Below are 24,779 nucleotides of genomic sequence, written 5' to 3'. Positions count from 1 at the left end.
ACTGCACTCTAGCCTGAGCAACAGAGTGAGGCTCTGTCTCAAAAAAATAACAATTACAAATTAGCCAGATGTGGTGGCATGTGCCTGTAATCCTAGCTCTACTGGGGAGACTAAGGTGGGAGGATTGCATGAACTCACGAGTTTGAGGTTGCAATGAGCTATGATTGTGCCACTGCACTCCAGCCAGAGTGACAGAGCAAGACTCTATCTCTAAAGAAATAAAAATAAAATAAAGTATTTTGATGAGTGGACATATTGTCACCATTCAGGACTACATATTGTTGCAGTTCTTTTTTTTTTTTTTTTTTTTGAGACAGGGTCTCCAGGGTCTCCCCTGTTGCCCAGGCTGGAATGCAGTGGCACAGTCTTGGCTCATTGCAACCTCCACTTCCCAGGCTCAAGCGATTCTCCAGCCTCAGCCTCTAGAGTAGCTGGGACTACAGGCATGTGCCACCACACTTGGCTAATTTTTGTAGAGAAAGGGTTTCGTCATGTTTCCCAGGCTGGTCTGAAACTCCTGAGCTCAAAGCAATCCACCCGCCTCGGCCTTCCAAAATGCTGGGATTACAGGCGTGAGCCATTTTGCCCACCCAATGCATAATTGCACTTCTACAAGAGTTCTCCCTGCAATGTTGTCTCCTGGCCATTTCTTCCCAGAGAGATCAGTGTGTGCCCCTCTGTCCACACTCCTAGAGGGCTCCCTCCCCACAGTGGGCTGTGACCTACGACCTCCAGTCAAAGAGGAAAGCTGATTGCTCTCCAGCATCATGCCCCTTTCCCACATGAGGGCTTCCCCAAACCAAAGGTGCTCTTCTAGCCCTAATGTGTTAGAGGAAAAGGGCCAGCCTGGTAGGGCCAGACCAATTGACAAAGGTAAAAGGATAACAGACACTCTGGCCCGGGCACGTGTCAGCACCCCTGGTCAGAACGTTTGGTCTGACAAAGTGCAAGGCAGAAGCCAGGTCAGCTCCACCTCCACCTTCACCCTTCATCCCCTCATTTCACATTCTGTCCAGTGGAGCTAAAGCCCGTGGTTGCCGTGGGTGATAAATAAATAATCACAATGAGGAAGTACCTTTGAAATATACAGCTGACAGATCATATCCTCCCCTGGTTTGATTTCTTTCGCTGTCCGGGTGATGAATATACCTTTCCCTTGGCAGCCCGAATCCGGCTTACAAATGTATGTCTTATTTTTTCTTGACCTGCTGTACGTCTGCAAATCTCCCCAGCTACCAGAGCAGGGAGGGAACAATATACATCTTTAGCTGGGGAGCAATGAAAAGGAAGGCTAGCCCTTTATGACGAAAAGAAAGAGAAGCTATCTAATGTGACAAAGCCCTGGCACTGACAGATGCCCAGAGGTCCAGCAATGGGAGACAGTAGAGCATATGCAGCGGGGAGTGTGGGCTTCGGAGGGAATTCAGGCCTGGGTTGAAGCCCAAGCAACACCACTTACCAGTGGTGCAACCCTTTGCAAGGACTTGACCTCTCTAAACCTCAACTTCATCATCTATACAGTGAGGATAATAACGACACCCATCTCCTGTGGTGCTTAGTTGCCTGACATAATGCAGGCACAGTGCTGCATGTCCCATCAAGGTGAACATGGCACAGGTAGTTTGGTTTTCTGGGTTTGCAGGTAGAAACTTTGGAGTTCTGGACCTGGCTCAAACCCTGACAAGTGATGTGACTTTGGATCCATCAGTCTCTCACCCCATGCTGGGCTTCAGTGTTTCATCTGTGACACCTCCATTTCAGCCAGAGTATGGGAGAGCAAATCATATATTTGAACATATTTTGAGGAAAGTGTATTCAGAAGAAAGAAAGAAACTAAATTAATGGATTCGGTCTCTCAGTCTCGCTATACTTCTGTGTTTTAACTCAAAGGAACCTTGTAACCATTGGAAAAGTCACTTAACTGCAATGTTCCTCAGTAACCATGAAATCTGGAGCTCCTGTTGACCTGATGGCAAATACATTTCCTTCTAATTTGCTGCTAAGCCCTGAAACTTGTTCCAGAGAAGCCAAGGAAAGTCTGAGAACCCTGGAGCTCTTGGTTTTGGAAAGCACTGGGTGGAGAGGGGAGGGCAGAATTCCTCTGATACCCTTGCCGTGTGAGTATAATCTGATAGTGACAGTGTTCTACCCCTCTGCCCTGTCTCAGCCACCAGATTGCACCCCAGGTCATGTATGTCATCTCACATTTCTCCTGTTCCTCGGTAGTGTGGTCCAGAGCACTTTACATACCAGGAACTGATGTCGTTTTGAAATGGATATAGAGAGCAGAGAAGGGGAAGTGCTGACTGCTATCCATAGCATTGCATGGGACAGAGGTCAGGCATCCCTCCCTGCTCCTAACCAGGGTGCTAACCACTAGCACACTCTCTCCAGAGGTGCTCATGGTCCTTAAAGATTAAGAAACTGCACAGTTACGTGGTTGGAATTAGTTCAAAATCAACAGCTTTCAGGGTCAGAACAAATTCTCACCCCAGCTGCAGGTACAGGCTCCAGGGCACCCAGCCCCTAAATGTCATCTAATTTTACAGGCAGAGCCTTGTGTTTTCTCAACCTTGGACACACCCTTTATCCCTTCTCTTCCTGAACAGTAGCCAGAGAGATGGGAGATCATATGGGCAGGGAAAGTGGCAACCAGGGAATCGGGGGCACGAGGAAATGTAAATGGGGAGGGGAGTGGAGAAGGAAGCACAGGGTGGGGGGCACTCACTCAGCAGGAAGACACCAGGTCCTAGGGAAAAAGTGGAAATCTTTAGGGAACATCTTTAACATGCGGCTCATATTCCTGGCCAGCAAGTCCTTCCGGCAGATTTCACTCATCCCGGGGAAGTGATTGATCTTCTGGAAGGGAAGCCGGAATTCATGAGTAATCGAGGGACATGGGAATACTACAAGATCTCCTCGGGAGACAGGTGTAAAAATGGGGCCCCGCCGGGTAAGATGCCACACTTAAACCAAGGACCATCACTAGCCCAAATACCTGGTAACTTTTCATTTCCATCACCCGCTCCAGTGACACTGAGTAATCTGTCCAATAGAGAGTCCAGTCATCGTTTTCCCCTCCCTCTCTAAGGCCATACTGTTGGGCAGCCCTGCGCACTATTGAAGAAAGAAAAGCCTATTAGTCCAGGAAGTGGGGGAGGAGTATGGGGTGGGGAGATTCCATTACTAGGTGCTCCCAGACCAAGTACTGAAGCGACAGAACTCGGCTCCTTGAGACTGGAAGCCATCTTGCCCTCTCTGGATGCAAGAATGGAGAGTCAAACACTGTCACTGCATCACTTGAGCCCAGGAGTTCAAGACCAGCCTGGCCAACATGGCAAAACCCCATCTCTACTAAAAGTACAAAAAATTAGCTGGGTGTGGTGGGGTGCGCCTGTAATCCTAGCTACTCAGGAGGCTGAGGGGGAGAATAACCTGAGCCCTGAAAGTCGAGGCTGCAGTGAGCCGTGATCATGCCACTGCACTTGAGCCTGGGCAACAGGAGCCCCTGTCCAAAAAAAAGAAAGAAAAGAAAAGAAAGAAAAGAAAAGAAAAGAAGAAAGAAAGAAAGAAGAAAGAAAGAAAGAAAGAAAGAAAGAAAGAAAGAAAGAAAGAAAGAAATAAGAAAGAGAGAGAAAGAAAAAAGAAAGAAAGAAAATAAAGGAACATGGAGAGTTGAAAACTACTGAAGAATCCATCCTGTGCTCAATGATCCCCGTAGAAGGTTATCTGGGGTGAATGATTTCCCTGTTCTGGCTTCCCTTTGCCAGAAAGCAAGCTTCTGGCTTTCCTCCAAACACCAAGTTCTGAATGTTCAGGGAATATAAACTAATCCTTAACATTAGCCAGAGCCAAGCTTAATTAGTATATGGTATATTAAGCATGCATTTTTTTAAGTATACACTGGATTTCAAAACCACGTTTGTGATGTCATATCCTTCTTTCTGTCCCTGTTAGGATTAATAAGTAGGAGCTGACTCCAACACAAACTCAAATGCCTTCAAGGGCCTAGAATGGGAGAAGTGCCTGCAGTAACTGGGACAGTAAAAGACTACCCTAAAGCATTCAAATTCGAATTTAAAATATAGCAACAGGCTGGGCACAGTGGCTCACGCCTGTAATCCCAGCACTCCGGGATGCCAAGGCGGGCGGATCACCTGAGGTCAGGCATTTGAGACCAGCCTGGCCAACATGGCAAAACTTCGTCTCTAATAAAAATACAAAAATTATCTGGGCATGGTGGCATGCACCTGTACTCGCAGCTACTCAGGAGGCTGAGGCAGGAGAATCACTTGAACCCGGGAGGCGAAGGTTGCAGTGAGCCAAGATCATGCCACTGCACTCCAGCCTGGGCGACAGAGCGAGACTCCATCTCAAAAAAAATAAATAAATGGCCAGGCGCAGTGGCTCACACCTGTAATCCCAGCACTCTGGGATGCTGAGGCGGGCAGATCACCTGAGGTCAGGAGTTCGAGACCAGTCTGACCAACATGGAGAAACCCCCATCTCTACTAAAACTACAAAATTAGCCAGGCCAGGTGGTGCGTGCCTGTAATTCCAGCTACTCAGGAGGCTGAGGCAAGAGAATCGCTTAAGCCCAGGAGGCAGAGGTTGCGGTGAGCCGAGATTGTGCCATTGCACTCCAGCCTGGGCAACAAGAGTGAAACTCAGTCTCAAAAAGAATAAAATAAAATAAAATAAATACAATACAATACAGCAAGAGCCGGGCACAGTGGCTCACACCTATAATCCAAGCACTTTGGGAGGCCGAGGTGGGTGGATCACTTGAGGTCAGGAGTTTGAGACCAGCATGGCCAACACTGTGAAACCCCATCTCTACTAGAAATACAAAAAATTAGCCGGGCATGGTGGCACTTGCCTGTAATCCCAGCTACTAGGGAGGCTGAGGCAGGAGAATCACTTGAACCTAAGAGGTGGAGGTTGCAGTGAGCTGAGATCACGCCACTGCACTCCAGGGCAAGACTCCGTGTCAAAAAAAAAAAAAAAAAAAATGCAACAACAACAGCAACACTGTGTTCTAAAGTACAAAATAGGTCTGTAGATCAGATTCAGTTCACAAACTGCAGTTTTGTAACTTGTACTCTAAAACAGAGCCACTGGCTGCAGCAACAGCTGTCTCTTTTACAAGTAGATCCCCAAATCACTATATATAAGAATTACAGATAGTTGAAGTACACACCATTGTGGTGAAAACCCATGACTCTTGGAATAGGATTCCCAACCTCTTTAATTAAATTGTTCGTTGAGCTAGGAGAACTGAAGGACAGGATTTGAAGATACACCCTTTCATCCTCACAAATATACAAGAGTGACTCTTCCCAACCCTTTGGGAGAATCCAGTGGGTCCCCATTATAGATCTGAACGTAGATGCTCACCACTCTCATACCGACAGCTGGATAGATTGATCACCAATCATCTAGAAAAGAGAAAAAGGAAAGCAGCAAGACAGAGACACACTTGCCGGAACAAGTGACTGTACCCAGAAACATCCTGTCCCAGGTGGAGCTGTCTGAAATCTAGCCTGCCATGCTGAGCCTGGTTTGACCATCCCTGTTGCTGAGGACATGAGTCCAAAGGGGTACAGCACGGTGGAAAACATGGCATCAGGGTACTATTACTCTACCCAGAAGGTAGAAATTCTGTATTGCAATTACAGCTGATCTTGCTTGCAGCTCCTCACTAACATCATTGCCTCAAGCCTTTTACTCCACTGGCTCATCAGGGACAGGAATTGAAAATATTTTTGGCCAAAATACTTGTCTCCTTCCTCTTCCCCCCATTAAGGAAAGCTATGCATAAGAAAGTGGACAAGCTTTCCTTCATCAATCAGTCTGAATGGAGCAAGGCATGGTGAAATATTAAACAAGAACCAGAATGCACAAGCTGCAGTTGGATCCTGGCAAGTCAGTATGGTGCTATCATATTGAAGGTGTACTAAACTTCCAGGACAAATAAGCACCTTCTTAAAACAAGGAAATCTTCTCTTCCTGCTATTTTTTAAAGGCATTCTAAACACAAATAGAATGAAAATTAGGACAAGGTGTGGTTTTTTAGATTACACACACAATCATTTGATTCTATAAAACAGATCATCGAAAGTAGATTCTTTTTATATGAACCAAAAGTGGTGAGATGTTGACAGTCTCAGCACACAGTTTCTCCTTTACTCTCTCATCATCAGCCAAGACCCCCTTCCCTCCAGGTCCTTCCTGTTCTTACCAACATGGCTCCCCATTCCCCAGCTTTCAATCCTAACCTCTTTTTCTTCCTCTTCTTGTCTTGCTGCTGGGCATTCTGAAGTCCGTTTTGTGCCCCTGGGTTCTCTCTCACAAAAGCCAGCGCGATGGTTTCTTTTGGATCTTCTTTGGAACCGTCCCCCTTCTCTTCGGAGTTTGCCCCTTCCTGGCTTTCCAAAGTCGGGCACTGTGGCATCTCCCTGGCCTGGGAGGAGGCTCTGGGGAAATACCAGGCCCCTAGAGAGAGAGAGAGAGAGAGAGAGAGAGAGAGAGAGAGAGAGAGAGAGAGAGAGCAGAGGGAGCCGCAGTTACAGGGATCCACCTGCAGGGGGACCCCCTCCCTCGCTCATGTGGGTGGAGACCCAGGGTTCTAATTCAACGCAACAGGTTGCAGTTTATAAAATGCCACCCGGCCTCTGCGGTTCGATGCAAGCTCAGGGAGGGAGTTGATTCCACCTTTTGCCATTGGCTGTGACCTTGGAGACTCACTCAGCCAACCCTAGCCTTGGTTTTTCCCTCCTGGGATTTTCAGGAGAAGCCTGAGATGCTGTGCATGGCACCACCTGGTAAACAATCTTATTAAAGTGAGTGAGTGTCTGGAGACAGCGAAGCCCCCAAGCCTTCCTAGCTGAGAGAGTTAGTCCCAGAGGGTGCAGGTGAAGGTGCTTTGAGGAGGTCTGTTAACTGTTTCAGCACTGCACTGAACCTCCACACAGCAATATGCTGGCCTGAAAATGAGTGCAACTGCCGCTCGTGGAGTACCAGACTAATGTGTAGCTGATTGAACAATAAGATTCAAGCCCAGGGCCAGATGCAGACCTTCAGAGACACCAACCACAGAGAAGGCTATGTCTCCCCCACCATCCATTCCAAAATAAAAACAAGATCAAATTATAAAATACACATAAGGACGTCCAGTAAAGATCTCATCCTCCCTGGCCCCATGAGATTTCTTTCATCTTTGCTCAAAATGTCAAATATTGCCCAGCGCAGTGGCTCATGCCTGTAATCCCAACACTCTGGGAGGCTGAGGCTGGCAGATCATTTGAGGTCAGGAGTTTGAGACCAGCCTGGCCAACATGGTGAAACCCCGTCTCTATTGAAAATACAAAAAAAAAGGGACACGGTGGCTTACACCTGTAATCCCAGCACTTTGGAAGGCCAAGGCAGGCGGATCACCTGAGGTCGGGAGATCAAGACCAGCCCTACTCACATAGAGAAACCCCGTCTCTACTAAAAATACAAAATGAGCCGGGCATGGTGGTGCATGCCTGTAATCCCAGCTACTCAGGAGGCTAAGGCAAGAGAATCTCTTGAACCCGGGAGGCGGAGGTTGTGGTGAGCCAAGATTGTGCCATTGCACTCTAGCCTGGGCAACAAGAGAGAAACTCCATCACAAAAAAAAAAAAAAAATTCATATGTGGTGGCAGGTACCCCAGTACAGTAATCCCAGTTACTAGGAAGACTGAGGCAGCAGAATCGCTTGAACTGGAAGGCAGAGGTTGCAGTGAGCCAAGATCACGCCACTGCACTCCAGCCTGGGCCATAGAGCGAGACTCCATCTCAAAAAAAAAAAAAGAAATATCAAATATCAACTATTTTTAATGGATTTGAATGCCCCTGCTTCACTCCTCCTTAAGAACATGCTTAGCTTGCCTTTGGGTAACCCAGAACTGCCAGGCCCAATTAACGGATTCATATTCCCTCACATCCAAGGCACCTATGACCACAGAGCCAATTTTCTGGTGCTTTCCCTTCCTCTCCTCACCTCCAAAAATCCTGCAAACCTCCTCACATTTCAACCCCTCTCCTCTGACGTCCACAGTCCCCTTGCTACTTACTACCTGTTCCTCCCTCACAAATTCTTTGGATTTGAAAAAAGATAATAATATATTACAATGTATTATCATTGAAATAATATAATATTAAAGGAGGCTTAGAAAATGAGGTAGGATGAGAAATCACCTGTAGCTTTCCTACTCTATCATAGCCACTTTAAACTGTCTGTGAATTCACTTTTATTCTTAATTTCTAAGCATAAGGCCAGGAACGCTGGTTCACGTCTGTAATCCAAGCAATTTGGGAGACCGAGGCAGGCAGATCACTTGAGGTCAGGAGTTTGAGACCAGGCAGACCAACATGGCAAAACCCCATCTCTACTAAAAATACAAAATTAGCCAGGCATGGTGGTGCACACCCATAATCCCAGCTACTCAGCAGGCTGAGGCAGGAGAACCACTTGAATCCAGGAGGCAGAGGTTGTAGTGAGCCAAGATCGCACCGTTGCACTGCAGCCTGGGCAACAACAGCAAGACTCTGTCTCAAAAAAAAAAAAAAAATTAATTAATTTAAAAATAAAAATAATGTCTTTTTTTGTTGTTTTTTGTTTTTCGAGAGGGAGTTTCACTCTTGTTGTCCAGGTTGGAGTGCAATGGCGCGATCTCAGCTCACTACAACCTCCACCTCCAGGGTTCAGGTGATTCTCCTGCCTCAGCCTCCCGAGTAGCTGGGATTACAGGCATATGCCACCACGCCCGGCTAGTTTTGTATTTTTGGTAGAGATGGGGGTTTCTCCATGTTGGTCAGGCTGGTCTCAAACTCCCAACTTCAGGTGATCTGCCTGCCTCAGCCTCCCAAAGTGCTGGGATTACAAGTGTGAGCCACTGTGCCCTGCCAAAATAATAATTTCTAAGCATAATTATTCTAATATAATTGTAATCAATTTTGTATTTGCTTTTTGTCCACTTAGTAGATTATAAACAGCCTTTTCATTGTGGCAAAGTTTACATGTTTCTGGGTTTTTTGGTTTGTTTGTTTGTTTGTCTGTTTTGAGACAGTCTTGCTTTGTCGCCCAGGCTGAAGTGTAGTGGTGCAATCTCAGCTCACTGCAACCTCTGCCTCCTGGGTTCAAGCAATTCTTGTACTTCGGTCTCCCAAGAAGCTGGGATTACAGGCATGCACCACCACACCCGGCTGACTTTTATATTTTTAGTAGAGACAGGATTGCGCCATGTTGGCAAAACTGGTCTTGAACTCCTGATCTCAAGCAATCTGCCCGCCTCTGCCTCTCAAAGTGTTGAGATTACAAGCGTGAGCCACCGTGCATGGCCGTTTCTAGTTTTTTTGTTTGTTTTGTTTTGTTTTTGTTTTTGTTTTGAGATGGAGTCTTGCTCAGTCGCCCAGGCTGGAGTGCAGTGGCGCGATCTCGGCTCGCTGCAAGCTCCACCTCCTGGGTTCACGCCATTCTCCTGCCTCAGCCTCCCAAGTAGCCGGGATTACAGGCACCCGCCACCATGCCCGCCTAATTTTTTGTACTTTTAGTAGAGATGGGGTTTCACCGTGTTAACCAGGATGGTCTTGATCTCCTGACCTCGTGATCCGCCTGCCTCAGCCTCCCAAAGTGCTGGGATTACAGGCATGAGCCACCGCGCCCGGCCATTTCTAGTTTTTAATGGCTGTATGTATTCCATTGAAAGAATGCACCTGAGTGTATGTAACCAATCATTGTCCTATTGTTGGAAATGTAAGTTGCTGCCAATTTTGATATTATATAAGTAGCTCTAAAATGCATTATTGCAGAAGGCCTTTTACTTACTTGGGGCTATTTTCTTAATATCCTGATATTACAGGGCTAATGAACATGCAAATTACATAGCTTCTCATATGTGTATGTGTGTGTGTGTGTGTGTGTGTGTGTGTGTGTGTGTGTGTGTGTATAAAATACCATGTTGCTTCCCAGAAGGATTGCAATAATTTGGAATACTACCAGCAATATGCAACAAGAGCAGGCTCACCAGGGCCCCACAATCTCTTGGGAATCATCTCCCCTCTCTATACAAATTTGCTATTTGTTTTGTTTTGTTTTTTGAGATGGTGTCTCGTTCTGTCACCCAGGCTGGAGTGCAGTGGTGCAATCTCAGCTCACTGCAACCTCCATCTCCTGGGTTCAAGCGATTCTCCTGCCTCAGCCTTCTGAGTAGCTGGGATTACAGGCACCCGCCACCATGTCAGGCTAATTTTTTTGTATTCTTAGTAGAGACAGGGTTTCACCGTGTTGGCCAGCCTGGTCTCAAACTCCTGACCTCAAATGATCTGCCCGCCTCGGCCTCCCAAAGTGCTGGGATCACAGGTGTGAGCCACCACGCCCGGCCCAAACTTGCTAATTCTAGACAACTTTTATACCCTACGGCCAATGTCTTTGATATGACTGCACCCTTCCACCTCTCTCTGTTCCTTTCTAAAACCAAATTTGGTGGTGTGGAGCCCTTTAACTATGGAAGCCACCTATAAATAATATAATTATAAGCTTTTATGTGGGGATAGTTCTCTGGGCTTTTCAAAGAATTTTCATATACATGCTCCCATTGAATGCTTACAGTGAGACAGAGGGCAGAATTGTTAAGTCAGCCAAGGATTGCCACTTGTTTCTTTCTCTTTCTGAAGAGGGCTGCCACTTACAGGCAAGACCCTTTATGGTGACACCAGAGCAGGGGGAGGAAGAGATGTGCTCAGGACAGATAAAACCTGGGTCTTGTGAGTCAATTGTTACCAGTGAACAGGCACATTCTTGGCAAAGTTCAGGGGAACTAAGGTACTTGAAATCTTGACCTCGGACTGCTTCCTTCCTTGAAGGTAAACGGCTAGCTCCACTCCCCTAGCCCTCCGCAACGGCTCCTATGTACCAAGCCCTCAAGGAGGAGTGGCTCTGTTTACCTAAAGGTTAATGTTAACTTGGGGAGAGAAAACTGACCCTGAATTTGACCTCTGGAAGTGCGGGTTCTCTTTGCCCATTTTTGAGTCCTTGCCTGAGTGGTAAGAACAAGTCATGGCTCCTTCTATGTGTCTGCCTCAAAGAGTAGGCCAGGTGCAGTGGCTCACGCCTGTAATCCCAACATTTTGGGAGGCCAAGGTGAGAGGATTGCTTGAGCCCAGGAGTTCAAAACCAGCCTGGGCAGCAAAGTGAGACCCCATCTCTATTAAAAAAAAAAAAATTAGCTGAGTGCAGTGCCGCATGCCTGTAGTCCCAGCTACTCAGGAGGCTGAGGTAGGAGGATTGCTTGAGCCTAAGAGTTTGAGGCAGCAGTGAGCCACGGCTGCACCACTGCACTCCAGCCTGGATGACAGAGAACCTGTCTCAAAAAAAGAAAAGAAATGCCAGGCGCGGTGGCTCACGCCTGTAATCCCAGCACTTTGGGAGGCTGAGGTGGGTGGATCAACTGAGGTCGGGACTTCGAGAGCAGCCTGACCAACATGGAGAAGCCCCGTCTCTACTAAAAATACAGAAAATTAGCCAGGCATGGTGGTACATGCCTGTAATCCCACCTCCTCAGGAGGCTGAGGCAGGAGAATTGCTTGAACCCGGGAGGCAGAGGTTGCGGTGAGCCGAGATCGTGCCATTGTACTCCAGCCTGGACAACAAGAGCGAAACTCTGTCTCAAAAAAAAAAAAAGGAAAAGAAAAGAAAAAAAAGGTCAAATTATGTTTGCTCTTGCATGAGATGGCCTCAAGCATGTAGAGTAAAAAATTGAGCCCATGAACTTTTAGATGAACTGTTTCACCATGGAATTATTGCCTGCATTTCCTCGTATTCTAGGCTGCCTATGACATAAGAGCCATCTTGGATGGTACCCGAGACAGGTGCAAGATGGCAAACAGTACTTTCCATGTGACTTTTGCTTTGTCTTTGGCCTCTTTGCTTTCATTTCCCCCAAGCTTCTCTCCCTGTTTAATCTCCAAGGCTGAATCCTGTCTCTCCAAAAATCCTGAAAGAGAGTATCTCCTTCAAAGTTTGCCTACTGGGGACATGCATGCTGAATCTAGCTTGCAGAAATGTCTACTTCTGGGGCACAGTAGCTCATGCCTATAATCCTAACACTTCGGGAGGCCGAGGTAAAGGAATCACCTGAGCCCAGGAGATTGAGGCTGCAGTGAGCTGTGATCATGCCGCTGCACTCCAGCTGGGCAACAGTGAGACCCTGTCTCAAAACACAAACAAACAAAAAAACCTATGTGTATATATAGTATGTGTGTATATATATATATATATATATATATGGTACATATATACACATATATAGTATGTATATATATATATATAGTATGTGTGTGTATATATATATAGTTTTCAACAACTAGAAAATGCAGATTTCCATTTCTTTTGGAGAGGTCTCTATTCCTTCTACCAGCAATCAACTAGAGCTCAGTAATGCCTCCTGTAATTTTCCAGTCTGCCCCAATGCCCAACACTCCTTTTTGTCTCCCTGACACAGGAGCCAAGTGACAGTTATCCTTACGCTATTCTTTTTCTTTTTTTTTTTTTTTTTTGAGACAGAGTCTCACTCGTCACACAGGCTGGAAAGGAGTGGCGTGATCTTGGCTCACTGCAACCTCTGCTTCCTGGGTTCAAGCAATTCTGTTGCCTCAGCCTCCCGAGTAGCTGGGATTACAGGTGCCTGTCACCATGCCCGGCTAAGTTTTGTATTTTTAGTAGAGAATGGAGTTTTGGCCGGGCGCGGTGGCTCACGCCTGTAATCCCAGCACTTTGGGAGGCCAAGGCGGGCAGATCACGAGGTCAGGAGATCGAGACCATCCTGGCTAACACGGTGAAACCTCGTCTCTACTAAAAATACAAAAAATTAGCCGGGCGTGGTGGCGGGCGCCTATAGTCCCAGCTACTTGGGAGGCTGAGGCAGGAGAATGGCGTGAACCCCGGGGGGCGGAGCCTGCAGTGAGCCGAGATCGCGCCACTGCACTCCAGCCTGGGTGAAAGAGCGAGACTCCATCTCAAAAAAAAAAAAAAAAAAAAAAGAGAATGGAGTTTTATCATATTGGTCAGGCTGGCTTGAACTCCTGACCTCAGGTGATCCACCCACCTTGGCCACTCAAAGTGCTGGGATTACTCAAAGCGCGTGAGCCACCAAGCCCAGCCTATTTTTCTTATAGTAGCATTGAGACATCTCTTTTTTAGAGACATGGTCTTGCTATGTTGCCCAGGCTGGTCTCAAACGCCTGGCCTCAAGAGATCCTCCTGCCTCAACCTTGGAAGTAGCTGGGATTACAACCATGAGCCACTGTGCCCAGCTCGAGAGGTGACATTTTCTTAAACGCAGCCCACTTCTTTCATTTAAGCTACATGCCTGACCCTATAGACATCTGAATTTATACCAGTTCTGCTCTAGCATCTCTGGCCTCCAAGCAGTTTCAAGTGAAAACAAAAGCTACTTCCACCAGGGCTGAGCAGAAAGCTTTTTTTTTTTTTTTTTTTTTTTTGAGACAGAGTCTTGCTCTGTCACCCAAGCTGGAGTGCAGTGGCATGATCCCGGCTCACTGCAACCTCCACCTCCCAGGTTCCAGCTATTCTCCTGCCTCAGCCTCCCAAATAGCTGGGATTACAGGCACCTGTCACCATGCCGGCCTAATTATTTTTGCATTTTTAGTAGAGACGGGGTTTTGCCATGTTGGCCAGGCTGGTCTCAAATTCCTGAACTCAGGTAATCTGCCCACCTCAGCCTCCCAAAGTGTTGGGATTGCAGGCGTGAGCCACCACGCCCAGCCAGAAAGCATTTTCATTCCCTGGTTTTCAGAATAAGAATTAAATTTGACCCAGGTGAAGCTGGGACCCCCCCACTCCCCACCGCCCTCAGACTTTTCAGATGTGGACTTTATTTGGTTCTACAAGACTTCTCTTACCAGTCTTAGCAACCACTCCCTGCTCACCTGGTAGTTCCCACCTACTGTCCTGCTTAACAGTTTTGTTGGTGCCAACACCAAAAGCAGTCTTGTAGCCTTGAGGAATAAAAGGAGGAAAGGCAAAAGACATGGCCTAAGGAGAATACAAAGGAGTGAGGGGAGCTGCTGGTGGCATCCTGAAATATACATACATCATGGTGTAAGGGCCTCTGCCGTCAGCTATAGGTGACTAAGCCACTTATTAAGAGGCAGCTGCAGTGTAGTAGCTAAGAACTCAGATTTCGAAGTCTGTCTGGATTTAAATCCCAGCTCTGCCAGTTCCTAGTTGTCTGAACTCAGGCAGTTTATTTAGCCTCCTGCCTTAGTTTCCTCATCTGTAAAGTGGCTTCTCCCAGTTATGGAGATTAAATGAGTTTACTCATTTGACTTAATGCAACACAAAGTTCTTAGAACAGTGTCTGGCACATAGTTGGTACCCACAAAGTGCTCTCTACCATTACCAGCTGTGTAACCCTGGACTGTGAACTTCCTGATGGAAGAGGCTGTGTCTCTGCATTCTCAGCTCCTAGCAGTGTCTAGAAAAGATATTAAAAATGAGATGTTCATATGCTCCTTGAATTAATGGGCTGGAAGAATGAATAAATGCATGAACTAATTAAGCTTCTCCAAGGTTCATTTTCCCTAGCTATATAATAGAAGTGTTGTTGTGAGCATTAGGTAAGTAACATTTGTTATTTACATTGTTAAAACATCAACCTTGGGTCCTTCTCATATAGCTGGCACTTAAAATGCTTGTTTCATTCACTTACAATAGACTATTGACAACCCACTTACCAAGTAGCAGGCATTACACTAAAGCATTTATAAACATAATGTCTCATCCTCATAATAACCTATCATAGATACTCTTTCCTCTATTACAGATGAGAAGACTGAGACAGAGAGATTAAGGTAAGAGGCACTGCTGGGGTTGGAAGACATGTCCATCTGACCCCACAGCCTGTCTCTCCATGCTCCCCTCACTGTCTTTTCCTCTCCACTGGCCATCCATAAATAGTGTGACCATAAAGTAAAGTAACTGATCTCCTAACTCCCAAAAGCAATCTTAGTGACTTTAGTCCCTTAAGAATCAGCTGGGGAGAGGCATGATGACTCATGCCTGTAATCTCAGCACTTTGGGAGGCCAAGGTGGGCAGAGCACTTGAGCCCAGGGGTTTGACACCAGCCTGGACAACATGGTGAAACCCCATCTGTACCAATAAATACATAAATAAATAAGCCAGGTGTGGTGGCGTGTGCCTGTAGTCCCAGCTATTCAGGAGGCTGAGGTGGGAGGATCACTTCAGCCCGGGAGGCTGAGGTTGTAGTAAGTAGAGATCACACGACTGCACTCCAGCCTGGGAGACAGAACTAGACCTTGTCTCAAAAACAAAAAGAAAAAAAAAATCAGTTGGTCCCACATCATTTTCCTTAAAGTCAACTGCTTCTAAATTCCTATCTCCAACAAGGGCTTGGATCTCTCCAGATTTGCCATAACCTGGTAACAGCTGTATTGTTTCTACTTGTATTTATTTTCACTCTCTTTCCCTTCTTTTCTCCAATGCCCACATTATACCAGGGCTCCTATTAAGGGTGTAATGAGAATATTTTCTAAGCTTCTATGGAATTCCTGAATGTTAGAGCTGGGAGGAATCTTTTTAGAGGAGGTTTTGAACTCCCTGCCCTCTGCCAGTCTGTGCTAGGGGAGGGGACTTGTACCTAGCCAGAGAGCAAGAAATCAGAAGCACCACAAAAATCCCAGCTTCCTGGTCCCCAAGTTATCTTCCCATTATGCTGGGTTAGTGGACAAAGTGGACTAAGTGCTTTAGAGGGTTTTAAAAAGACTAAGGCCGGGTGCGGTGGCTCACGCCTGTAATTCCAGCACTTTTTAGGAGGCCAAGGCAGGTAGGTCACTTGAGGTCAGGAGTTGGAGACCAAGCTGGCAAACATGGTGAAACCCCGTCTCTACTAAAAATACAAAAATTAGCTGGGCATGGTGGCAGGCGCCTGTAATCCCAGCTACTCGGGAGGCTGGGGCAGGAGAATCGCTTGAACCTGGGAAGCAGACGTTGCAGTGAGCCCAGATCGCACCACTGCACTCCAGCCTGGGTGACAGAGGGAGACACTGTCTCAAAAAAAAAAAAAAAAAGATTAAGAGCTGTACTACCAATGTAACAAACACAGTAAATAGCAAAATAGCATCTTCAGTTTTTCTTAATGACACAAGAAAGAGCATTGTGTCATTAAGGAAGGGTATTAGTTCACCTTTCCAAGTAGGATAGTTAAGACACTGAAAAAATTCTTATGTTTCCTTCCATTTTAGGTTTGATCTTGAGATCTTCCAAGCCAGAGGCTGTCAACAAGATCCTGGTTAGACAGCATGAAAATGTCCTACATTGGCCACCAGGGGGAGGGAATGGGCACTGGGACGGGTCCATTGCTGGTTATTTGGAAAAAACTCAGAGGAGGTTCCCTGTCTCATTTCCACTTCTGAAGGACTATACCTGTTGACTACTCTCCTCTCCCCTGGAGGTGTTGCAGATGGTGGAAAATGTTTAGTGCTTTCTTTTATCTTTCTTTCTTTCTTTTTTTTTTTTTTTAGACAGGGTTTCAAAAAAACTCCAGCCTGTTGCCCAGGCTGGAGTGCAATGGCACGATCTCAGCTCACCGCAACCTCTGCCTCCTGGATTCAAGTGATTCTCCCGCCTCAGCTTCCCGAGTAGCTGGGACTACAGGCATGCACCACCACACCCGGCTAATTTTGTATTTTTAGTAGAGACGGGGTTTCTCCATGTTGGTCAGGCTGGTCTCAAACTCCCAACCTCAGGTGATCAGCCCACCTCAGCCTCCCAAAGTGCTGGGATTACAAGCATGAGCTACCACGCCCGGCGGTTTAGTGCTTTCTTTTGCAAAACTGAATGAACACGGGCATCCTATAAATGACAGAAAACAATAATTTGGTGGTTGACTAAGAGAACCGTGGGAGAACATATTTCAAGTTGTAGCCAAGTTTTTTCATCTCTGACTTTCACCACCGGGACTTTTTTTCTAGTCTATAGGAATATATAGAGCACTGAAAGTTTTGCCTATTGTGTCTGTCTGTGAAGTCCCTCTCTTTCACCAGATAATAGGTTTTCCTTCACGTACCTCCTTTTCATCTTTTGGTCCTCATTTCCCTACTGGAAGCATCCCTCTGAAGGCCTCCAGTGGCTAGTTCTTGGAAAATGTCAAATTGGATGGGGGAAGAAAAGATGTGGAGGTAAGACCTCTGGATCTTGCATTCAGCTTTGCCCCTCCAACTCAGTATGTCATAAAAATCCAAGCAATTATTTCCTCTCCCACTCCCTATCTTCTCTGTAATTACAGGACCACTAGGAGGATAAAAGCTTCACATCTAGAAAAGTGCTTTGAGCTTTGATTCAGACAGGATAAAATAAGATGTTTTTTGTGGTCTTTTGACTTTTCGTTTTAGTCACCCTTTGAATTTCAGCCCGGGGCCTGAAAGGGTCCTAAGCAAAATATGGACTAACAAGGGAGGGATCGGGCACCCAGTCGCTCAAGGGCTTTGCCAATAAGAAGTGTTGAGAATGACAAGTCACATGTAGTGGGAACAATAAGAATCTTGCTGATTTAGATGCCATCTTTTATTCTGCTAGAAACTGAGAAATTCTGCAAGATTGGAAGATGCAATATTCAGATCAGGCTCATGCCTAGTCATTTTCTCCACAATATTCAAGGCATTGCTAACAAAGACAGATGGATCTGGATCCAAATCCCAGCTCTACTAGTTTCTAGAATGTGTGACCATGGGTGAGTAACTTAGCCTCTCTGTACCTCAGCTTCTGTATAAGTAAAATGGGGATAATAATATTCATTTTATGGAGTTGTTTTAAAGATTAAATAAGTTAATATTTCTAATATGCTTAAAGCAGTGCTTGGTTCAAAATAAAGGCTATATTGTAAAATGAAAATATAAGCCAGGCGTGGTGACCCATGCCTGTAATTCCAGCACTTTGGGAAGCCAAAGTGGGAGGATCACTTGAGCTCAGGGGTTCGAGACCAGCCTGGGCAATAAAGTGAGACCCTCCTCACCTCCATCTCTTAAAACAAACAAAAAAGAAAATATAATAATAAGATTGGCATAAATATTAAATTTTTTTTGGAGTGCCTCGCACATACTGGTGCTTTAAAAACGTTAGCTCCCTTCCCACTTCATCCCCCAGTGTGATATTTTTCTTAGAGTTCAAATCCCAAAGGAGAACTTTCTGCAAAGCCAGAAGAGTATTCTTTCAGGAGGGGTGAGAAATAACAACTGGAAATGAAAGAACACCAGGCTGGAAGGCGGTAGGGGCATCAGCGGAGGACTTTGACGGCCATGAAAAATGGGAAGTATCTTGCTGGAAGGTTTCTCCAGACAAAGGAAGAGCAGTGATGAAGAAAATGACCCAATGATGGGGATGAAGGGGATGAAGAGAGTTGTGTGAGTCCCAGGGATCACTGGTGTCTAAGGGACAGCTCCTTGGTGGACTGTGGTTTAGGAAATCGAGGGAGGGCGGGAAATGAACGTTAATAAGAGGGACTGAGAAGGGGGGAGCCCCGGAGCCGAGGGACCGTGAGGGTGAGTGCCTGGCGCCGTGGAACGCCACCAGGGAGGGCAGCGGGGTACCCTGGGGACCTGGGTCCAGTGTGGGTTTAAGGAGACGTGTCTAGCCAGGTTTTCAGGGGACAGGCACCAGGAGGCTGCGGTCTGGAGCCAGCACCGGGCTTTGGGGCGCTCTTACCCGCGATTCCTACTCCCCGGTCTCGCCCCGCTGGGCTGCTAGTCCAGCTTGCAACCACACCTGCCGGCCCCCTCCTCGAAGGATGAAGGAGTAACGCTCCCATTGGCTGCCCGACAGCCCCAACCCCAACCCGCACTCGCCCTAACTTTGGGTCCGCCTGGCCCTCATATTTGCATACGGGGCCTTCTAGGCCTTCGATTGGCCCCTGCAGTAGCTGCCATGCCCCCTCCCTCCCGAATCCAATTAACCGCCCAGGCGCTAGGGGAGGGGGGCGCCCACGGTTGTCCCAGGAGACGCGGAGGACGCGCGCACCGCTCACCCGGGCGCCAGGGGCTGGACCGCCGCTCGCTCCCGCAGCCCTACCCGTGCCCAGCGATCCGAGCCGCAGCCCCAGCCCACCCGCGCCGGTGCCATCGGGCGCCGTGCGCGGGCGCGGCCGGGAACGTCTGGCTCCGGAGGTCCAGCTGCGCGGGGCTGCGGTGAGGGAGGGGGGAATCTTGAATTTAGGCCTTCCGGAGAGGGCAAACCTGAAGCAGGAGGCGCTGTGGGAAAACATTGGTTGGAGACTTAAATCAGCATCCCAGGCATATTAGTGCTTGTGTCACCTTGGGCAGGCCACGTTACCTCTGTGAGGCTTAGCTTCTTCAACAGGAAAATAGGCGTTGCAAACCTGTAATGACCGCTCAGGCGTACTGAATCCTGACCTCACTTCCAGAGTGTGGGGGGTCATGGCCTCCAGTGAACTGATCAGTAAGAGAGAGCCGCCTAGACCGACTGAAGAGTCAGTGAGACTTAAGGGGTTAGGGGTCTGGGATTCTCAGAGCAACCATTTGGTCTCAGGTGGAGAATCTGTAGTAGTGACTGGATTCAAATCATTGTAGACGGCCGGGCGCAGTGGCTCAACGCCTGTAATCCCAGCCCTTTGGGAGGCCTAGGTGGGTGGATCGCTTGAGCTCAGGAGTTCAAGACCAGCTGGACAACATGGCGAAACCCCCTCTCTACTAAAAATACAAAAATTAACCGAGCGCGGTGCGCGTGCCTGTGGTCCCAGCTATCGGGAGGCTGAGGCGGGAGGATCGCTTGGACACAGGAGGCAGAGGCTGCATTAAGCTGAGATCGCGTCACTGCACTCCAGCCTGGACAACAGAGGGAAACTCTGTCTCAAATAAATAAATAAACAGTGTTCATTTGGGCCTGAGTTGGTAACCTAAGTTCCTCCCAACACAGATCCCCTTCACCTGCTGATGTGCACAGGCAGAACACCAGAGGCAAGGGTGTAGCTTAGCCTCAAGCCCACCCTGGAAGCCTACTACGTGGTGCTTACAGTCACCCTGGCGTGAACAGAAGGCCCAAGGTGGAACCAGTGGCCCATCTGCTGCTCTTCCAGAAACCTCTCTGCCATCCAGTCAGCACTCTTCCCATTTCCCCCCGCAGGTGGCCCTGTGCTGTGGTGCCCCTCCCCCACAGGCCCTAAGGGGCCAAGTGACCATCATTAACTGGTCACCCAGCAGATGCTTCCCTAAGACCAACTGTCCCAGCCTGTTCCCCTCCCCCATCCCACTGTTTTCTTTCCCCAGGGTCCCACCAATCTGCTCTGCCTAGCTCCTGTTTTGTCTCCGGTCCCTCAGGAGTGATATTGTGATGGAAATGAGGGAGAGGATACAGGAGAGAGCAGCAAAGATTTACGGCTTTCAGAGAGTTTCCATTAAAATCCCTGACAACTGGCTATTTATGAGAGGTTGCAATGGGAGCTTAGAGGCCAGAGCCCGGCACTGCTGTCCTTTCAGGGCTGATGTCGGAGCAAACACAGGGTGAACATGGTGAACAGTGAAGCTGCCCTCACTGTAGAGCAAAGCAAGCTTCAACCCGAGTGACAGCCAGGAAAGCAGAGAATATCAGTGATTTGTGCCTGGCAAACCCTAAACAGACAAATCCACAAGGTAAACACTGAGGGACTTACTGGGCCTGGGCATGAAAAACTGAAGCAGAATGCTGGAGGGTCCTAATTGTCAAAAAATTTGGACCATGTCCTAGGAGCTCTCAGAGGCAACAGTGTGGAAAAATCCAGGTCCAACCCTGTTGTTTTCACTGTTGTTTTGTTCCTAAGGCACCCACCTGACTAAATAGATAAATAGTAAAACCCCCCGTAAGGTTGTTTGCTCTGCACTTCACACACAGCCCTTTCTCAGTTTGGGGTTCTTCCTTTAAGTAGTTAATGAAACAAAGAGATATCCTGCTTCTGCTCCCTGAACCAAGGTCCCTCCTAGAAGCCCTTTCTTCCTGTGCCAGTCAAAATAATTTTTTTTTTTTTTTTTTGAGACGGAGTCTTGCTCTGTTGCCCAGGCTGGAGTGCAGTGGCACGATCTCGGCTCACTGCAACCTCTCCCTCCTGGGTTCAAGCAATTCTCCCGCCTCAGCCTCCTGAGTAGCTGGAATTACAGATGCCCGCCACCACGCCCAGCTAATTTTTGTATTTTTAGTAGAGACGGGGTTTCACCATGTTGGCCAGGCTGGTCTCAAACTCCTGACCTCGTGATCCGCCCACCTCGGCATCCCAAAGTGATGGGATTACAGGCGTGAGCCACTGCACCCGGCCAAAATAATTTTATTTTGTTTTTTTCAAGATGGAGTCTTGCTCTGTCGCCCAGGCTGGAGTACAGTGGCACGGTCATGACTCATTGAAGCCTCAAACTCCTGGGCTCAAGCAATCCTCCTGAGTAGCTAGGATTACAGGCTTCTACCACCATGCCTGGCTAATTTTTTAAAAAAACAATTTTGTAGAGACGGGATCTTGTTTGATTGCCTCTCAAAATGTTGGGATCACAGGTGTGAGCCACTGTGCCCAGCCAAAATAAAGTCTTGATATGTGTACCAGGAATGAGGTAAGGAGTGGGAATGAGGCAAGGATGCTTAGGTAAAATTTTGCATACCCCAGATTTTTTTTGCTTTAAGTCTGCAATGCATGAGAGAATGTTGTAGAAGTGTGTATAATCACAGAATTAGGCTTCTTTTAAATCAGAAGAGTTCTTAGAGACCTCCATGGCATTTGTCCTGTTTTCAGATGAGGAAACTGAGGCCCAGGAAAGTGAGATGGCTTTGCTCAAGGTTTGCAGTGGGGTCATAGAGTCCATTACCCCTTCCTCCACACGCTCTGCTATTAGTGAAATAGAAATAGCAATAGAAACTGCTGCCAAGCACCTCTTCTGAATCCTCTCCATTTTGATGTGTAACTGTATCTGATGGGGCTGAAAGAGCCCTTGGACAGGGGACTGCCCACCCATGAGCAGTGGAGCTCCCAGGTTTCTGGGGGGTTTTTTTGTTTTTGTTTTTGTTTTTTCAAGATGGAGTCTCGCCCTGTCACCCAGGCTGGAGTGCAGTGGCACAATCTCGGCTCACTGCAACCTCTGCCTCCCGGGTTCAAACAATTCTCCTGCCTCAGCCTCCTCAGCCTCCTGAGTAGCTGGGACTACAGGCACCCACCATCACACCTGGCTAATTTTTGTATTTTTAGTAGAGATGGGATTTTGCCACGTTGGCCAGGCTGGTTTTGAACTCTTGACCTCAGGTGATCCACCCGCCTCAGCCTCCCAAAGTGCTAGAATTATAGGCGTGAGCCACTGCATCCAGCTAATTTTTGTGTATTTTTAGTAGAGATGGGGGTTTCGCCACGTAGGCCAGGCTGGTCTCGAACTCCTGACCTCAGGTGATCTGCCCGCCTCGGCCTGCCAAAGTGCTGGGATTACAGGCAGTTTTCTGTTTTCATTTTGCCTTTCTTCTTCATCCTCCTCCACCTTCTGGGAAAACAAACTTCTCTGTTCGTAGATGTTTTTTTTTTTTTTTCTTTTTGCCCTGTAAGGAAACAACGTGGCTGCTTTTAAAGCATCCTTGTCTTGGTGTAGATGGCCCTCAGACAAGTTCCATAGAAAGTGTCCTGATTAGCTGGGCTTAGTGGCTCATGCCTGTAATCCCAGCACTTTGGGAGGCCGAGGGGGGCGGATTACTTGAGGTCAGGAGTTTGAGACCAGCTTGGCTAACATGGTGAAACCTCGTCTCCACTAAAAAAAACAAAAATTAGCCTGGCATGGTGGCAGGCGCCTGTTAATCCCAGGTACTCAGGAGGCTGAGGCAGGAGAATCACCTGAACCCGGGAGGCAGAGGTTGGCAATGAGCCAAGATCTTGCCACTGCACTCCAGGCTGGATGACAGAGCGAGACTCTGTCTCAAAAAAAGAAAATTATTTGGGCACCGTGGCTCATGCCTGTAATCCCAGCACTTTGGGAGGTCAAGGAGAGCAGATTGCTTGAGTCCAAGAGTTCAAGACCAGCCTGGGCAATATGGAGAAACCCTGTCTCTACTAAAAATACAAAACTCAGCTGGGTGTGGTGGTGCACACCTGGAGCCCCAGCTACTTGGAGGCTAAGGGAGGAGGATTGCTTGAGTCTGGGAGGTGGAGGCTGCAGTGAGCCAAGATCATGCCACTGCACTCCAGCCTGGGCAACAGAATGAGACCACAGATCAAAAAAATAAAATTGGGCCCGGTGCGGTGGCTCACACCTATAAGCGCAGCACTTTGGGAAGCCAAGGCAGGCAGATCACTTGAGGTCAGGAGTTCAAGACCAGCCTGGCCAACATGGTGAAACTCATCTCTACTAAGTATAAAAAATTAGCCGGGTGTGATGGTGGGCACCTGTAGTCCCAGCTACTCGGGAGGCTGAGGCAAGAGAATCACCTGAATCCAAGAGGCAGAGGTTGCAGTGAGCCAAGATGGTGCCACTGCACTCCAGCCTGGGCAACAAGAACGAAACTCCGTCTCAAAAAAAAATTTTTTTTAATAAACAGCTTAAATATTCAATTGTTAGAAAACGGTGAAGTAAATCATGGTAGAATCAATTATTTTATAGCAAAAAAGCAACTAACATATATGAAGTTTCATTGCACCGAGGAAGTTTTTTACTTAATAAAAGTAGTAAGTGAAAAAAATATAAAGGCTATGACTATGTCAAACATGTATTTACATGTTAAAAAAACTGAAAAAAAAAGAGAATTTTCTTAATAAAGATAAAACCAAGACTCTCATATAGATATAAAAATGAACACGTTAAGGATTTTACAGTTGACCCTTGAACCATGCAGGGGTTAGGAACATCAACCCCCTATGCAGTTGAAAATCTGCAGATAACTTTTTTCTCTTTTTGGCAGACCTGGTGAACCAGAAGTTTTGGGTTGTTTTTTGGTTTGTTTGTTTGTTTTGTTTTTGTTTTTTGTTTTTGTTTTTGAGATGAAGTCTTACTATGATGCCCAGGGTAGTCTCTAACTCGTGGGTTTAAGTGATCCTCCCACCTCAACCTCCCAAGTAGCTGGGATTAAAAGTGCACACCACAGCACCCAGCTCTCCCAGTACTACTTTTGTTTGTTTTGCTTTTTGTTTTTGGGGTTTTTTTTTTTTGAGACGGAGCCTCACTCGGTCGCCCAGGTTGGAGTGCAGCTCACTATAAACTTCACTCCCCAGCTTCAAACCATTTTCCTGCCTCAGCCTCTGGAGTAGCCGGGATTACAGGCATGCACCACCTTGCCCAGCTAATTTTGAATTTTTAGTAGAGACGGGGTTTCTCCACGTTGGTCAGGCGGGTCTTGAACTCCCGACCTCAGGTGATCCGCCCACCTCAGCCTCCCAAAATGCTGGGATTACAGGAGTTAGCCACCGCGCCCAGCCACAGATTCTCTTTGACCAAACTTTAGTTAGCCTCCTCTGAGCCCTCTTTGACCTTGGGCTTCCATGTCTGTCCTTGCTGAGTCTGATTTTAGCAAGAATCTTTTTTGCTTTTTGGCTTTTTTTTTTTTCCTTTTTGTGAAGAACCGAGTCTAGCTATATTGCCCAGGCAGGTCTCAAATTCCTGAGCTCAAGCTATCCTCCCGCCTCTGCCTCCCTAAAAGCTGGGATTACAGGCGTGAGCCACTGCACCCAGCAGTTTTGGCAACATTCTTAAGGCAGTTTAAAGAGAACCCTCCACC

At 47.3% G+C, this 24,779-nt stretch overlaps 1 protein-coding gene across 5 annotated transcripts in view; it reads right to left on the bottom strand.

The window, feature by feature from the left end:
* TTLL6 (tubulin tyrosine ligase like 6) overlaps positions 1 to 19,133 on the bottom strand; it is a 55,909-nt gene extending 36,776 nt beyond the window's left edge. Inside the window, exons 1-8 of one of the 5 annotated variants that reach the window (XM_055258452.2) lie at positions 18,768 to 18,877; positions 17,134 to 17,202; positions 14,448 to 14,522; positions 6,280 to 6,495; positions 5,398 to 5,436; positions 2,999 to 3,117; positions 2,729 to 2,859; positions 1,076 to 1,232 (exon numbers count right to left, since the gene is read on the bottom strand). In XM_055258452.2, coding sequence (XP_055114427.2) covers positions 1,076 to 1,232; positions 2,729 to 2,859; positions 2,999 to 3,117; positions 5,398 to 5,436; positions 6,280 to 6,454 — 621 coding nt within the window. In that variant the 5' untranslated portion in view covers positions 6,455 to 6,495; positions 14,448 to 14,522; positions 17,134 to 17,202; positions 18,768 to 18,877. Of the gene's footprint in view, positions 1 to 1,075; positions 1,233 to 1,716; positions 1,745 to 2,728; positions 2,860 to 2,998; positions 3,118 to 5,397; positions 5,437 to 6,279; positions 6,496 to 14,447; positions 14,523 to 17,133; positions 17,203 to 18,767; positions 18,922 to 19,086 lie in introns of those variants that run through there. The other 4 variants (XM_055258454.2, XM_063628769.1, XM_055258451.2 and 1 more) reach the window with 4 other exon arrangements.
* Between the last annotated feature and the right edge of the window lie 5,646 nt (positions 19,134 to 24,779).

This window comes from Symphalangus syndactylus, chromosome 20 (assembly GCF_028878055.3).
Source record: "Symphalangus syndactylus isolate Jambi chromosome 20, NHGRI_mSymSyn1-v2.1_pri, whole genome shotgun sequence".
Lineage (NCBI taxonomy): Eukaryota > Metazoa > Chordata > Mammalia > Primates > Hylobatidae > Symphalangus > Symphalangus syndactylus.
This window is presented reverse-complemented; position numbering and strand designations above follow the sequence as displayed.